We start from the raw sequence: 15,929 nt of genomic DNA on the forward strand, positions 1-15,929 counted from the left end.
TCTGGTCATATCCATGGAGCCTGACAGGATGTGACACAGCTAAACATGGTGGCTGCCAGCCCTGATGTGCAGCTGTTAATTTCGGGACCAATTACAAGGAAATAGAGGGCTTGTTTAAAAAAGCAGCTGCCATTTTAGCTTTGTCTGACTTAACTTGCTTTTCCTCCTGCTCTAGCTGAATGGTAGCGCTATCCTCAGATTACAGCAGGAAGGGGAGGGCAGGGGGAAGAGGGAGAAGGCAGGGGGAGAGAAGAGCTAGCTGCCTGCCTGGGGAACAGAGTTTTAGTTGAGAAAGAAAATCCGATAGAGAAGCTCATAAGTACAGAATAGAAGGCAAGAAATCCTGTGTTTCTTTTGACAGAGGACTCAGAACAGTTTATGTGAGTGTTTATGGGTGTATTTACATAGACCTTTCTGATAAAGCCTACTTAGTTTAAACCTTTCATTTTCCTTTAAGGTGGCCATATATGGGCTGATAAAAGCTACCAACGTTTTGAGTCAGCAGCTTATTGCTCCGTGTATGGGGCCAGCCAGATGTCAATCGGGCAGGTTTAAAAATCCCATTGGGGTGAGGAGGGCATCGGCATGTTGATGCCATTCTTATCTCAACGTGATCCATCTCAAGGTGGCATATCGGTGAAAGATCTGCTCATTTGGCAACCTCACCAAACTAGTGGATCTTTTAGTGTATGGGCACCTTTACCCACAGACTAGGAACCCTACTAGTCTTAGTTATCCAGCCCCATAGTTTGGGAACCTCTGCCATAGTAGAACAATAGTCTTGTGCTCCTAAATTGAGTTGAAGAACAGTACAATGCTTGCTTGGCTTAAAGGAACAGTAACACCAAAAAATGAAAGTGTATAAAAGTAGCTAAAATATAATGTGCTGCTGCCCTGCACTGGTAAACGTTGTGTGTTTACTTCAGAAAGTCTACTATAATTTATATAAATAAGCTACTATGTAGCCATGGAGGCAGCCATTCAAAGGAGAAAAGGCACAGGCACATAGCAGATAACAGATAAAACACTATTGTATTCTACAGAACTTATCTGTTATCTGCTATGTAACCTGTGCCTTTTCTCCTTTTTTCCAACTTGAATGGCTGCCCCCGTGGCTACACAGCAGTTCATTATATAAATTATAGTAGTGTTACTGTAGCAAACACACCAGTTTTACCAGTGCAGGGCAACAGTGCATTATATTTTTATTACTTTAAAGCTCTTTCATTTTTTGGTGTTACTGTTCCTTTAACCAAAAGAACGGAACCATTAACAGCTTGTAACAGGAATCAGTAGCACTGCATTATGGTGCATGGAAACATATAGAAGGTAGCTTAGATAATGGGTACTTAGCAAACATGGGTACTTTACAAACACGGAACAAAAGGTGATTTTACTAGTGGCAGTTAAAGAGTTTAAAAGCAAACAATACCTCTGAGTATTCCTATTGCATGGTTTCTTTATATAGCTGATTACAGGTCTGTGCATGATGAAATGTGCACTACAAAGATAGGAAAGCAAGCAAGCTTTAATGCTTCCAGCCAAAGTCCATCATTTCTGTGTTGATTCATTCTCTATAAGCAGCAGGCAAACAGATTTGTGGTTTATTTGAAGGCTATGACTTTTAAAAGAAGGAATCACAGTGACTAATTATTTAACTACCTTGTCGTTCAAATCTGTTATTTTGATATATGCATTAGGAAATATGCATTAAAACAGGCTCGACTAGTGGGAGAGGCCCATTCTGTTACTCTGAGTCTCACACTATGAGTGTGCGTTTTATAGTGACATAATTAGGTTGCATATTGTATAATCATGGCAATCTAAAATTGCACTTACGTGCAGCCATTTCCTGCATGGAGGAAAGCTGTTTCCTGTTTACAGAATACTAATAATACACTATTATTACTGCTATAACAGGTTATGCAGTTTTCAGTCTATACTGATGCCATTATCTCCTGCTCTGTCACCTCCTTCACTTGTTTTTACCTAGGCCATCAGCTGGGGTTTGGCTAGTAGAACTTTTACTTTGCCTTGAGTGTTTCAGCCACAAGGGCCCTGGTTGATGTATTTGCCTTGATGTTCCCCAAGTTAAATGTTAATATACACTACTTGATCTATAATGGCTGGCTACAAACCATAAAGTACCATAGAAAACATTTAAAATTTAAAAAGTAAAAGCAACCTCTTGGTAATAGTAAGGATTCATATAGTATGCAGACCCACATATTTTATTTTAACTGTGCAATAACATAATTATCTCTCTCCACAGGCCAGAAATAAGGGAGCAATACCCAAATAAATTCATCCAGAGAGATGACACAGACAGATTCTACATCCTCAACACACTCTTTAATTTGCCAGGTATCTGAGCTTATTGAAGTCCGTTGCTTGTTTTGCCATCACTGTCTGTACCACTGCCCTTAAAGTCATTAGTAAATGCATGCACCTCATTTTTTTAAATTGTGGTTTAAACAATTCAAAAGATTGCCTAGCTTTCAAAAGAGATTAGGTACAGAAGTCAGAGTGCTATGGCTAGAAACCTAGAGAAGAATAATGGATTACAGTTAATGGAATTCTATTAAGAGTGCTTTATAAAATAGTTACTGGAATTAATATTAAAGAACTAAAATTCAGTGTAGGATTTTTCTGTATGAAAATGAGAGAACTGGGCAAGAATGAATACTTTAGCAAATAAGGTGTATGTGCTGTATCTGAGTATTTATGTGGTGTCCTTTAAATAAAATAACATGCCATTATTTTGCCTTTTTCCTTCAGAAACTTACCTTCTGGCTTGCCTGGTAGATTTCTTTACAAATTGTGACAGGTACACAAGGTAGGTCTGCCTGATGGTTACATATAACTTACTAACCCATGTCATTTGTGTAATTTCATCCTCCTTTTCATCCTTCCTTATATAGGAAACCAGTTTTATTTTCCAAATGACTTAAACAAGAAAATAATATGTAATAATTGCATTGAAAATGCACAGAATTTCCTGTGATTTTTTTTATATTTTTAGCACCTATGTATTTTTTATATGTTTTTATATATATATATATATATATATATATATATATATATATATACACACATATATACACATAATTGTTTTTCCCCCTTTAATTGAATTTCTTTAATGCTGTAGCACAAGTCATATCTATTGCTAAGCTGTTTAGCAGGCCTGGTGCTATTTCTACCTATAAGGGCTCTGGCACACGGGGAGATTAGTCGCCCGACAAAACTCCCTGTTCGTGGGCGACTAATCTCCCCGGATTGCCATCCCACCGGCAAGTTGCCTTGAGAGGCAATCCGGGGAGATTAGTCGCCCAAGACACAGGATATCATTTAATCAGTTTGTAAATATGTTTCTACATTTGTTTTCTTGTTTATACAAACATCAGCTGTAGAGGCACAAGAACAGCAGTTGTTTCCTACTGTGCCACCGCAAATTACTCAATTCTCCCTTAAGCTGTAGTGAAGTCAACAAATGAGTAGGTCTAAAGGTGGCCATACACGCACCGATAATATCGTACGAAACCTCATTTCATACGATATTCGGTGCGTATATGGTATGTCGGCGAGTCGACCGATATGATATCGCTGATATCGACCGACTCGCCGATCAGACCAGTTTGAAAATTTTGATCGGGCGCCATAGAAGGCACCTGACCAAAATCTCCCTTCAGCGCTGAATCGGCAGAAGGAAGTAGAAATCCTATTGTTTCTACCTCCTTACCTGCCGATTCAGCCCTGAATGGTGTGTGGTGCATCTGACGATGTTTCTTGCGGCCGATGGTTGCACGAAACATCGTCAGATCGCCACGTGTATGGCCAGCTTAAGTCTAATTAGGCGGCTAACATGATGCGCCAAATCCAGATGATCCTGTTGTTGGTCCGGGGGCCAATGATTGTATGATACAGAGGGAACTACAGGCCCATTAGATGAGGACTGCAAAAACACCCTGGTGTGGTGTTCGTTAGAGAGGAACATCAAACCTGCCCAGTTGTAATTGGTCCTATAAGCAATAAGCTGCCGACTTTCTGGCAACTTTTATTGGAATGCGTATGGCCATCTTTAGTTACTTACATTTATTTCTTTCACACTCCCGGTGTGAGTCAGGATAGCTTATCGAGATCAGATTTGTAGCTGACCAAATATTATCTAATTATTGATCCATTGTGCCAGTACATTTATTTACTCTCTCCTGTTTTAACCCTGATTTTCCCTTGTGTTGCTTTGTTGCAGCTGTGAAATGGGGTTTAAAGATGGAGACCTCTTTATGTCCTTTCGGAGTATGTTCCAGGATGTCAGAGATGCTGTTGACTGGGTCCATTATAAGGTAAGGCTAGAAAGTCAAAATATAAGTTGCTAATTGTTAGTGACCTTAAGCTGGCCTTACAGGGTGAGATCTGCTAGTTTAGATAGGAGCTAATGATTGGCTCTTACACCGGGCCCAGAGACACACCTGATAACTGGTTTTTGTCCATATATTGGCTGGGCATGCCCTCCTGGGGTCACATACACAGGCCGACTTGCCAACTTGGTCTTGGAAGCTTTTACTGGCCCACTTATGTTTAGCTTTAGTCTTCTGTTCACTTTAATGAAAGTTCACGCTTTCCAGGTTTTTTTTTTTTTTTTTTAAAGGTTCAGTAATTATAGGAGTAATAACTAATAATCATTATAGATTGATTGTGCCATAAGGATCACTAGTAAATCAGCCCCATTGCTATTTTCTCTTTCTTTATTGCTGGTATCACAGTGAATTTCCTTTCATATTTTTCAGGGATCCCTCAAGGAAAAGACAGTAGAGAATTTGCCAAAGTATGTTGTTAAAGATGTAAGTCTTGCTTTGCTTTCTGCTCAAAACAACTGTAATGTTCACTTTAGTTTTAGAGTAGAGTTCTTAAAACCATGCAGCATGATTAATGTGTTTTTAGCTAGAGTTTTCTAAAGCATTGAAGCACTTTTGATTATTTTTCCATCTACATTTAAACCATCCATTATTTTTCCCTCTATTATCCTGACTATAAATACTATGATAAATACCTACTGCCCCAACAGTCTTTGAATGTATCACATTGTATAACTTAATTAAAGTAAAATACACCTAACATAATGTTAAGCCCTCAATCACCTACTTGTTGCCATTACATTTCTCATAAAACTGGGGAGACTTTCATTGTTTTATGCTATAGGGGTCATTTATTTAGACAAGTGCAAGGGGTATGCAGTTTTGGATGCAGTTCAGCATGTTTTTGTTTTTTTTTTTACCCGCAATGCACCGTGTTGTGAAAATGCTGGAATTACTGGCACCTTCAGGGTTCAGGCACCTTGTGTTAATAGGTGCACTTTCATAATGAACAAACAGTTGCTCACTGCAACAATACAGAACTGTAAGGAGTGTCTTGGAATGCACTTTATTGAATGTTGTCAATATGTGTACAGCCTCGCATTCATCTGAGCCCTGGTGCAGTCTTAAATGAGCCCTATAGTCTTCCAATTATGCGTCCTCTGGATCATTATGGCTTTCAAACTGTAGCTGAAATTTAGCCCCCACCAGCCGGGGAGATTTACATTTTCTATTGTACTGGGTCCTTTTAAAAGAGCACCTGTATAGACCTGACTGAGGTACACTGAATACATACAGTAACATATTTTTAAGAGCTCAGCTTGCCCTTTAAAGCCATTCTAATCTAATATCACTACTGGCCTTATTCCAGCAATGATTAAAATAACCTCAGTAAAGTCAGTGCCAGGCAGGGGGCACCAGTATGAAGGCTGTTATATAGATCTGCTGACTACTCTGATAGTATAGAGTTAAAAAAAGGAAAATTTGGGGGAAATACATGCTAAAATGAAAGAAGCATTTGTAAAATCGTTGGCTCTATATTGCAGATATTTGTTTCCCATGCATGTTAATAAATGGAATGTAAAAGAGGCAAAAAATGAGAAGCAGTTTCTACTGTTTTGGGCACATCACCCCATTCTAATTTGCCCCACACTGAGCAGCCTCTCACTATGAATATGCCAGGGGGCCATTACATATGTTTGAGGGCCTTGTCAACTCTCCGTTCACCATCTCACGCTACAGTTCCTTTCATTGCCAAATGCTGTTCAGTTGGCATATTAGGGCAATGTTATATAGATCTATAAGATGTGCTATAGGTCACATCTTAGTAGACTGGCACCAACCAGTTAATTAGAATCACCTTTGCTTATAAATCTGCATCTAGAACCTTAATTTTCTTCTGTCTACTTTACATCATCAGGTGCATGTGTTACATCATCAGGTGCATGTGTTACATCACCAGGTGCATGTGTTACATCACCAGGTGCATGTGTTACATCACCAGGTGCATGTGTTACATCACCAGATGCATTTCTTATATCACGTGCATTTGTTAGCTGTACACATTTAATAAACTTCGCAGCTATCATTCTCTCCATCAGTCTCTTGTGTGCCACCTAAAGCCTCATCATTATTGTGCCGACCTCAGTTTCTTGCTGCGTAAATATTATAAGCACCAAAGGCCACTTCTAACTGGCCCTTCTGTCTCCTTACTAATCTGCTGCGATTATATGCAGTTATTTTCATCTCACAGCTGCTTCTTGCCTGTGCCCATACTTTTAAGTGATTTCATCTGCTTTTTATAGCATCCAAAATGCTCTGCCATGGCATCTTAGTTCCTCTTGTGCCACTAACAAGCAATAGGCAAACAGCAGTGCACCAGAGTGAAGAGTTAAAGGTGATGGATGATGACATATCAACTGCACTAGGCTACAGTGATAATTTGAGCAGGACTGTTTAACTCAACAAACAATGTCTGCTGTTTTTAAAATGACACCTGCTAAATCACCTCTGTCCAGTCAGTTCTCCTCTTCTCTGTTCAGGAGTGCAAATCATATAAACAGCTCGACAGATAACTTTTTCAATAGCATTTACAGTTAGCATTAAAACCATCTAATGTATTTTTTACAGTATGTTAACTCCTTACTTTGCTTTATATTATCAAGTGTTATAAGTGTTTCAGCAACAAATGAATTATACACAGACTGTGTTCTGTAAAAATATTTATTCTTTTGCAATGAATGTTAAATTAACTAAAATAGGTGGGTTTTAAAAGAAATACCCAAAATGTCATTAAAGGAAAACTATACCCCCAAACAATGTTGATCTCTATAATAAATATACATGTTTTAGTAGTATGTGCTATTGGGTAATGCTAAATAAAAAAAATTGCCATTTTAAGAATTAAGGGCCGCCCCCTGGGGGATCATTGGATTCACAGTGCACACAAACAAGCCAAGGCACACATACATGCTAGGCCCTATCAGCCAATTAATGGACAGAGTTCTGTCCTTTGCTCCCACACTACTTCCTGTTACAGTTAGAGCTGCATTACTTCCTGTCAGGTGATCTCTGAGGGAGCACCCAGCCCATCACTAAATGTGGATCAAGAATGTATAAGGACAATATTTACTAATATATATATTTAAGTCAGGCGAGATTCTTTAATAGTTTACATTATGTTAAGTGACCTATCTGTTGGTTAAGTATTCATTCTGGGGTATAGTTTTCCTTTCATTTTTGAGTAGACAATATAGAATGCCCTTAAAGGGGTTGTTCACCTTTGAGATAACTTTTAATATGATGCAGAAAGTAATATTCTGAGACAATTTGCAATTGGTGTTTATAAATATAAACATTATTTATAATTTGTTCAGCAGCTCCTTGAATCACCCCTTTGAGTTCCATTGGCTCCTAATATAAAAAGTGCTAATAATATAATTATTCTCTCTGCAGCCCAAGTTGCCGTTACTGCTGAGCCGCATGAATGAGGTTGGGAAAGTGTTCCTGGTCACTAACAGTGACTATAAATATACCCACGTAAGTACTTTCCTTATTTCTAGAACCTGGCTTAAGGGATGGCCTTTAGCAATGAAGTGCAAATGTATTTATACCCAGCCTGAGATACATACATTTTGTTAACATCAGTGCTGCGGTTCAGCCCAGTCTGTGAAAGTATTCCTTTTAGAAAGCACATAGGGCTTCTTCTTTTTTCTTCTGAATTCTTTCACGTGGTTACGATGATCTAGTTGTAAGTGATCTGTAAGTACTTGTGCCATGCAGAAACTGGTGTTCTGGAACAATTCGCCGTTGGTCTCTATTGTTCAGCAGCTCTCCAGTCTGGAATATTGGCAGGGCAGCTGTGTGGTTGCTGTGGTCCAAGTTACCCTAGCAACCAGGCAGCGGTTTGAATAAGGCATAAATAGAAAGGGTAAAGGATTAAATTTTACAATGTTTTACATTTTTTTTTATACTGGGTCGGAAGTCTAGCTAGGTACAAGGGATCCCTGGGAAATACAGGTAAAACATTAGCCTGGTGAAAAAAGTTTCATTTGCTGGGTGGTGCCTAACACATTGGCACCTCCTGTACATTAGACTTCCTTGTCCTGTAACAAATCACATACATACTTAATACTGTAAACCCAATGACCAATGATTTTCTGAACCCCAAGCAACTGTCTTGCTGTTATTGCAGGTTACATGTTACACTCACCTAGCTCTTGTCTATTACATTTTGGGCAAACTCCCACTATAGATTCCCAAGTGACCAATTCAGTAAATGAATTGCTAATTATTATTTTTTTTATTCCCTTACAGAAAATTATGACTTATTTGTTTGACTTGCCTCATGGACCAAAGGTAATGTGCAAATAAAATCATTAATGTGATACTGATACTGATCTTTTACTGAAACCAAGTTTCCATGTGAATTTTTTGGAAATTCCGCTACGCTGATACACTTTGCCATTTTCCACCATGCTTGCCAAATGTAAGGCACCCATAATGATTATAATCACTTACTGGATACCCTGGGCCATTGCTCTTGTTTGCTAAAAACTGCACCAGTTTGGAGTACTTTTGTAGGAGAAGAAAGCAGAAGAAGATGGCACTCCTGCATTAGTACCCCAGGCACCATTTGCGAGCAAACAGGAGTACTGTCCCAGGGTATCAGGTGAGTGATTATAATCGCTAGTGGTCTCTAACATTTTGGCCCATCCCTAGTGATTGTCCACCTCCTTCTGTTTTAAAGGGGAACTGTCATATCTATAAATAAACTATCCCCACAGTTTTATCACACACAGGAGAAGCACTAATGGGGTTGTTAGATTAGCTCTGCCAGTGCAGGGGGCAGTCACACTCACAGGGTCAGACAGCATGGAAAGGACACATGTTACAAGAAGGCGACAGTTACAGTATGTGTGTCTGTCTCTCTCCTAAACCAAAGAAAGAAAATTTACAGATGCTGGCTGGGAGAAGAGGCATTGCAAAGGTATTCGACCCCCTTTGACCCTCATTTATTTTTATGCACTTTACATTTTATTTACAGTTCGAGAAAAAGCAAAAAGCTGCCTATATACTTATGATCTTATTTCTCTATCTGTCCCTAAAACTTCCCTCTAGATCCATTCTACTTTATCACTAATAAATATTAATACCCTCAAAACAAGGACAGTGATAGCGTTCAGAATGCTGGTTGCTAAAAATATTTAACATTGTAAGAACTAGGAAAACAGTAAAAAAAACAGGACACTGCAGCACACAGATTTTATGCTGGTTAATACTTCCCACACTAAATGACACAGGGATGCATGCTGCTTGGATATACAGGTAAAGGATCTGTTTTCCAGAATGCTTGGTGAGAGTAAGGGATCTTTCTGTTATTTGGAAGGTATTGGTTTATTATAACAAGGAAAAGGGAATCATTTTTTAAATTAGAGTTATTTGATTAAAATGGGCTCTAAGGAGATGACCTTCCTGTAATATGAAGCTTTCTGGATACCAGGATTCTATGCCTGTATTTATATACTGAAGTGCTGACAGCTCTCTGTAGCACAGTTTCATATTAACGCATACGGCAAAGTAATAGCTTTCTTAACAGATATTTTTTGCATTTCCAGCCTGGCAGCTCTCACAGACTTTGGCAGACCTATTTTGACCTCATATTAGTTGATGCTCGCAAGCCCTTGTTTTTTGGAGAAGGAACAGTGTTGCGACAAGTGGATACGGTAAGTACCAGCTTATATTACATACACTGTAATATAGGTGCATGCATGTATATGTAAATGTACATTACATTAGGGTACATATGGTTTATATTAATTTATTAGTATGGGTAAATAGAAAAAATGAACCGGCACTTGGATAATGCAAAATAGTATATTAAAAATCAGCACATCACAATAGCGATGTTTCAGGCAAGCTATGTGGCAAGCATATACAAATCAGTGATACACAAGTTGAATTGATAGGCATATGCAGGAAATGACCTCACGTAATTAACATATTAATTGCCCACATTAATGAGTAAACAAACCATACTGAACTAAATAAATAGAAATGAATCATCATTCTTCTTCCAGCCTAAAGGATGTAGTGACTTAAAGTGATACTGAAACTAAAAAACTACTCTGAAAATATTAATGTACATAAAAAGTTGCCTACAGGTCATATTGATAATTTTTCAGAATTTCTGGCTCATAATCTTTCTTTTTCTTGTGTCTTACCAATCTCTGCACCCTAGAGAACTGGCTTACTGGAACAGACCTTTTAGTATGAGGTGAATGTGGGCCAGTATAATGTAAAATCTGATTTTGTATAAAGCGAAGTGCACATATGTCTGTCTTGGGCCTTATATATCAGAACATCAAGTACGTGTATTCTTTGGAAATCAGATGTAAGTAAAAAAAAAAAATAATGGGGATGAACCTCATTCAGTCTACTGTGGAACCGCTGAAGGAAGTAGTCACCCCACCATCATACAAAAATAAATAAGCAATGCCTGGTGAAGTCTACATTGAGATATACTGTATATGTATAGTTTGACACACCTAGCCGTGAAGACATTGGCATATGACAGTACGACGCTGGATCCCATAGTGGTTTCAACGTAGCTGAATGTTAAAATGATCCATTCACAAACTTGCATGCCATCCTGGTGCTGTATAGATGCATATAAACTGCCCATATATTGTAAAAAATGTCCTGTGTCTTTAACATATGAAGTCACTGTTTGCATCAATGGACTAAGTGCCCTGTCCAGCATAGTAGCAAGTGGACAGAAAACCAATTCCAGCTACTATTGGCCAGCCAGGAGGATGCACTGTGTCCTTATGTATCTTCAGTAAAACTGGTTTAAACGGATTTTTCACAATCAGAAATTATTATAATCTAGTTGTAATAATACCATCATCATACATATAGCAATCTTTTTATTACATGAACTATTTATAAGAGCGGATCACAATGTAAAAGCTTATAGACCTCTCTATCTGCAAGTTGATGCTCAGTCTCAGTGATATAATATTAAGTGTCCATTATTAAAGTTGCGCCCCTCTTATCGGAGGGCTTAATTTGTAATATCTGTTCTCTGTGATAAATCTCTAAGAGCATATCTTTGTTACTTAGAAAGATCATGTGAGGAACTTTTACCCACCTGGCATCAGATTGTATGTTTTTAATAAATATTTCCACTGCAGAGTATGTAGTAGGTGGTACATACACACTTCTGAACCCTGGAACCTGTACAGTATGAGTTATAAAGTATACCCAGGGACCTGCATATATACTGTGATTTGAGAAATGTTCCACTTCAGATGTTGGGAGTGGGTCTAATGTACTTGTACCTAATATAGACCTTGTATGTTCATATTGTATTGCTTAACAAAGAGGCGGGAGCCTTGAAAATTTGTGATTGTGTTTGCAAATATGGTAGAGTGAAGCCAATTTTTTGTTGCATAATAGTCTGGACCTTTTTTTCTCTTACAAATATATTATATAAATGCTTTCACACCCAAAAAATTGTCCTGCCACACTCTCCAGCAAAATTAATATTGTCTCTGGTTGCTACCTCACCGTCTTTGAATCAGGCCATGTAAGTGAGTTGAGATACTTACACTAACCTTTTCTGTAACTTTGCTGCCCCCTATTGTCATTTGATGGAAAGACTGATTTTGTGTTTGAATTAGGACTTTTCTTCAGGGATTTATCTTTACTGTATTTTTCCCAATGCAGAATACTGGCAAACTGAAAATTGGAACCTACACTGGTCCTTTACAACATGGAATTGTATATTCAGGAGGTAAGGTTTGTGGGTTTAAAGCTTTAGCCTGAGACAGCATGTTGTAAAATCATGTTTGGATATACTGTATGTGAGATGGGAGATTGAACAGCAGTATGAAATTATTCCTCTTTAGCAATACGTTTGACTGCCAGGAAGGTGTTAACAATTTAGTTCAGTTTTTCTGTGTTTCTTGTTAAGCTGCTTTTAGATATTAATGTATTTAATGTTTCCATCCAGGTTCCTCAGATATAGTGTGCGACCTGCTGGGTGCTAAAGGAAAAGATATCCTGTATATCGGCGATCACATCTTTGGAGATATTCTTAAATCTAAGAAGCGGCAAGGATGGAGAACATTCCTGGTCATTCCCGAGCTGGCACAAGAACTTCACGTCTGGACTGACAAAAGCTGTAAGGCATTCCATATTGGTTAGATGAATGCAGCATGGCAGTATTAGGCAGCAGTTTCACACAACAGGTAGTAGGCTCCAACACATTGAGGGTTAGTGCTCTGTCAGGTATTCCTTTAATAAGCACCGAACTTCATGGGTTATGTCTCCACACTTCTGTTATTTTGTGTAAGCCAAAGATATGAGAATCTTGTGTTCCTGTTTGACCAGGTTCACAGAACTGGAGAAATCGGAACAGTATGTTGGTGTATATCTGCTAAAAGTTCTGACTGATTGGTACATTCCCAACTGGTCAGATCAGGACACTTATCCAACATTGTGTGGGCTAAAAATACTAAGCCTAATTAGTCACATATTCAGCCTGTGTGGCAAACCTGATTACATAGACAGCAGGGGCTACTAGTGGTAGCATATCCCATCCATAGTGGGTGGGGTGAAAAGATACTGTTACTGTCATTCACTTATCTGTTTACATGAGCGAGTGCAGAGGTAAGGACAAGCTCTCTTCCACTCAGTAATAATATTATATTTCCAGTTTAAATAGACAAGACAGATAAAGATACTCAACACCGTATGATATGTTTATTTTATTAGTGTGAGTTATTGGTATCTGAATATTCTGTATATAATGCTGGGTAAAGTGATATTTGTTCTATTTACCTCATATTCTGTTACACATCCAGGTTAGCTCTATAGATATAGTTTTATATGAAATATGATATCCTTATTTGAATGTTGCCTTTAACAACATTTTTTTGTTCTGTTTTTATTTTTGTCTTATAGCAGTGACCTGGTATTTCTGTTAGAAGATAAATCTTGAGTACCTTGTTTGGCTGCTGACTTACTGTACTGGGATGTAAACTTTCAACCACAACATGAGTGTCTGGCTGCTCATATAAAGCCTCTTTTTTATAGGGGCAGAGACTGTCCCCCATTCCCACCAGTCCCTGCCCAATCAGTGATTTAGAGCAGGATGAAGTCACACACCAGTCATAAAGCCACAGCTTATAGTTCATCTGTTCAGGTTCTTGGATATATAAAGGGGTGTTTATCGATGCCCCAGGCACAATATGGCACCCCTTAGTGCTTAGATACAGAAAAACGTGTGTCTGGGGAATTCAGTGCAGCATGCACTTTGCACGTTTCACTGAATCTGGTGCAAGGTTCAAAGGGCAGTGCTGTGAGTGTAACACAACCCTGTTTGCAATATTTGGCCAGTTAGCACTGTACTTAAAGGGTTTGTTCACCTTAATATGAACTTTTAGAATGATGTAGACCAGGGGGCTCAAACTCAATTTACCTGGGGGCCGCAGGAGGCAAAGTCAGGATGAGGCCGGGCCGCATAAGGGATTTCACAAAAAAAAGTCGGGAGCTGCTGATTGCGGAAATGACGTTATGCCATCATAACAGTTATTATGGGAAGACGTTCTGTGTGCACAATTAGCTCCTTACGTCTTCCCATAATAACTGTTATGATGGCATAACGTCATTTCCGCAATCAGCAGCTCCCGCCCGCAGTGCCTTGCATTATCCCTTGAATCGCAATAAAAATCACGATCCATTCATTCGGCGTTGGTGCGGGCCACAAAATATTATACCGAGGGCCGCAAATGGCCCGCGGGCCGCGAGTTTGAGACCCCTGATGTAGACATTGATATTGCATTTGTCATGTGTGGCTGCTAAAACTTGTCTCAGAGCACAAGTCATTCACTGAGAACTTTGTATCCTGTCACAGTTGCTAGCCAAAGAAGGTACTCATCACTTATACATACTGAAACTCTCAGTTACCTTATTATCCTGTCACTGGTTTACACCAGGGCTAAGCTGAACAACAGCTCCCAGCAGCACCTCCGCAGCTCAGCTAATGAAAGTGTGGTGGGAGATGTTAGTTTGCAGGCACTGTAGTACTGATGGGGGCTTCTCGCCCCCTATTAGCCCCAAATGACTGCTCCGGTGGCTTCTGTGTGCAGGTAATAAGGTAACTGGGTTTGCAGCAGAAAGCCAGGCTGATTGTACAGGAAATATACACGTGTAAGTTACAGTACAGAGATAATGGTAATGGTTTGGGGTAACAGCACATTATTAATGCCTGCTGGGATGTTCAGGTGAAATCATGCTGATGGCAGGGGTGAGGGTTAAAATATTTATATTGTGCAGGACATGTTTTCATGTCACCCAGAGGAACTTTAACCCTACATAGGATTGCAGCATCACATGTGCATGAGGTGCCTCATCAAGGGTCCACAACCTTTTTTGCTGAGTGCCAAAAGTAAGATTTATTTTTTTCCCCCCTCAATCCTATTTGAGTGCTGCTTCAGATAAAATGTATTCTCAATATATATATATATATTTATATAGATATATCTGCACATTTACAGTGTATCTCTTTTATTCGCTTTTTTAGTTCTCGAATCCCCCCTCGCTGCCATTCTTGCGCTTCCATTGCTTTTGTTCTCTTCCATTCTGGCTGTTTCCTGGTGTCTCCCAGTCCCCCATGTCACGAGTGTCACCCTGACACGGCTTGATGTGCCTCCGACTGTGGTCACTTTGCTAAGTCATCATGTTATGATTGGCATGCTATGTTCCGGGTAAAGCTTGCACATTAGCAGTGCCATTTCTCTTCTTATCTCTCTTCCTGCCATGGACGCCTGCAGCGTGCACTGTATATTAAAGTGCATCTGTCCTCCGTGGCGGCAAAAGGGGTAACATCCGTTTGTGCTTGTAATGATTCGGGCAGTTTGTCTCCCCACATAGTGCTCCCCCCTTATCTGTACTTCTATAAGTGTCATTTTGTGTCATAGAAAACGTCCTGCTCTGGCTTCTCTTTCTGTTGTCTCTCTATACTGTTTGCTTACGTTAGGCAATTTTGTGTCTTTTTTTTTTAAGTCAAAGCCAATGCCTTTGCTAAATATCTTGTCTTTTTTCCTTCATTTAATTCAGCCCTTTTTGAAGAGCTCCAGAGCCTGGACATATTCTTAGCTGAGCTATACAAGTAAGTCACAATGGATGAGTCTGTTTTATGGCAGCATTGCATACTCATTGTATCTGTGGGGATGTGCGCTGCACTGATAAGCCAGGCACAAAGCACACAGAGCAATAAAGCCGGCTGCACATGTACCTTAGCACTGTAATACTGACATTAAGCTTCCACTGGGGGTCAAAACAGGGGCATAACTACAGACAAGATAGACTCTGCAATTTCAGGGAGGCTTAGGAGTGTATGGGGCCCATTAAGGCCCTATATAATAAGCAATTTCAATCAGATCAGGGGAGTAGGCGGTGATGTCACGGGGCAGGGCAATGACATCACAGTGCAGGGAAATGGGCAGACTGGGAAGGGAAATGAGCAGGGTATAGGCCGGTCTGTCCTTATAAGTGGCAGTGGAGAGG

The 15,929-nt window shown here is 39.4% G+C and overlaps 1 protein-coding gene across 6 annotated transcripts in view; it reads left to right on the forward strand.

Moving 5' to 3' along the window:
* Window positions 1–15,929, forward strand: part of nt5c2 (5'-nucleotidase, cytosolic II) — a 53,879-nt gene that overhangs the window by 33,093 nt on the left and 4,857 nt on the right. For 5 of the 6 annotated variants that reach the window (XM_012966542.3, XM_012966541.2, XM_012966540.2 and 2 more), the window contains 11 exons: window positions 2,273–2,364; window positions 2,779–2,836; window positions 4,250–4,343; window positions 4,788–4,841; window positions 7,809–7,892; window positions 8,670–8,711; window positions 9,298–9,342; window positions 9,971–10,078; window positions 12,084–12,150; window positions 12,370–12,540; window positions 15,480–15,531. In XM_012966542.3, the coding sequence (XP_012821996.1) occupies window positions 2,273–2,364; window positions 2,779–2,836; window positions 4,250–4,343; window positions 4,788–4,841; window positions 7,809–7,892; window positions 8,670–8,711; window positions 9,298–9,342; window positions 9,971–10,078; window positions 12,084–12,150; window positions 12,370–12,540; window positions 15,480–15,531 (867 nt within the window). 6 annotated transcript variants of the gene reach the window in all.

Source organism: Xenopus tropicalis, chromosome 7 (genome assembly GCF_000004195.4).
Source record: "Xenopus tropicalis strain Nigerian chromosome 7, UCB_Xtro_10.0, whole genome shotgun sequence".
NCBI lineage: Eukaryota > Metazoa > Chordata > Amphibia > Anura > Pipidae > Xenopus > Xenopus tropicalis.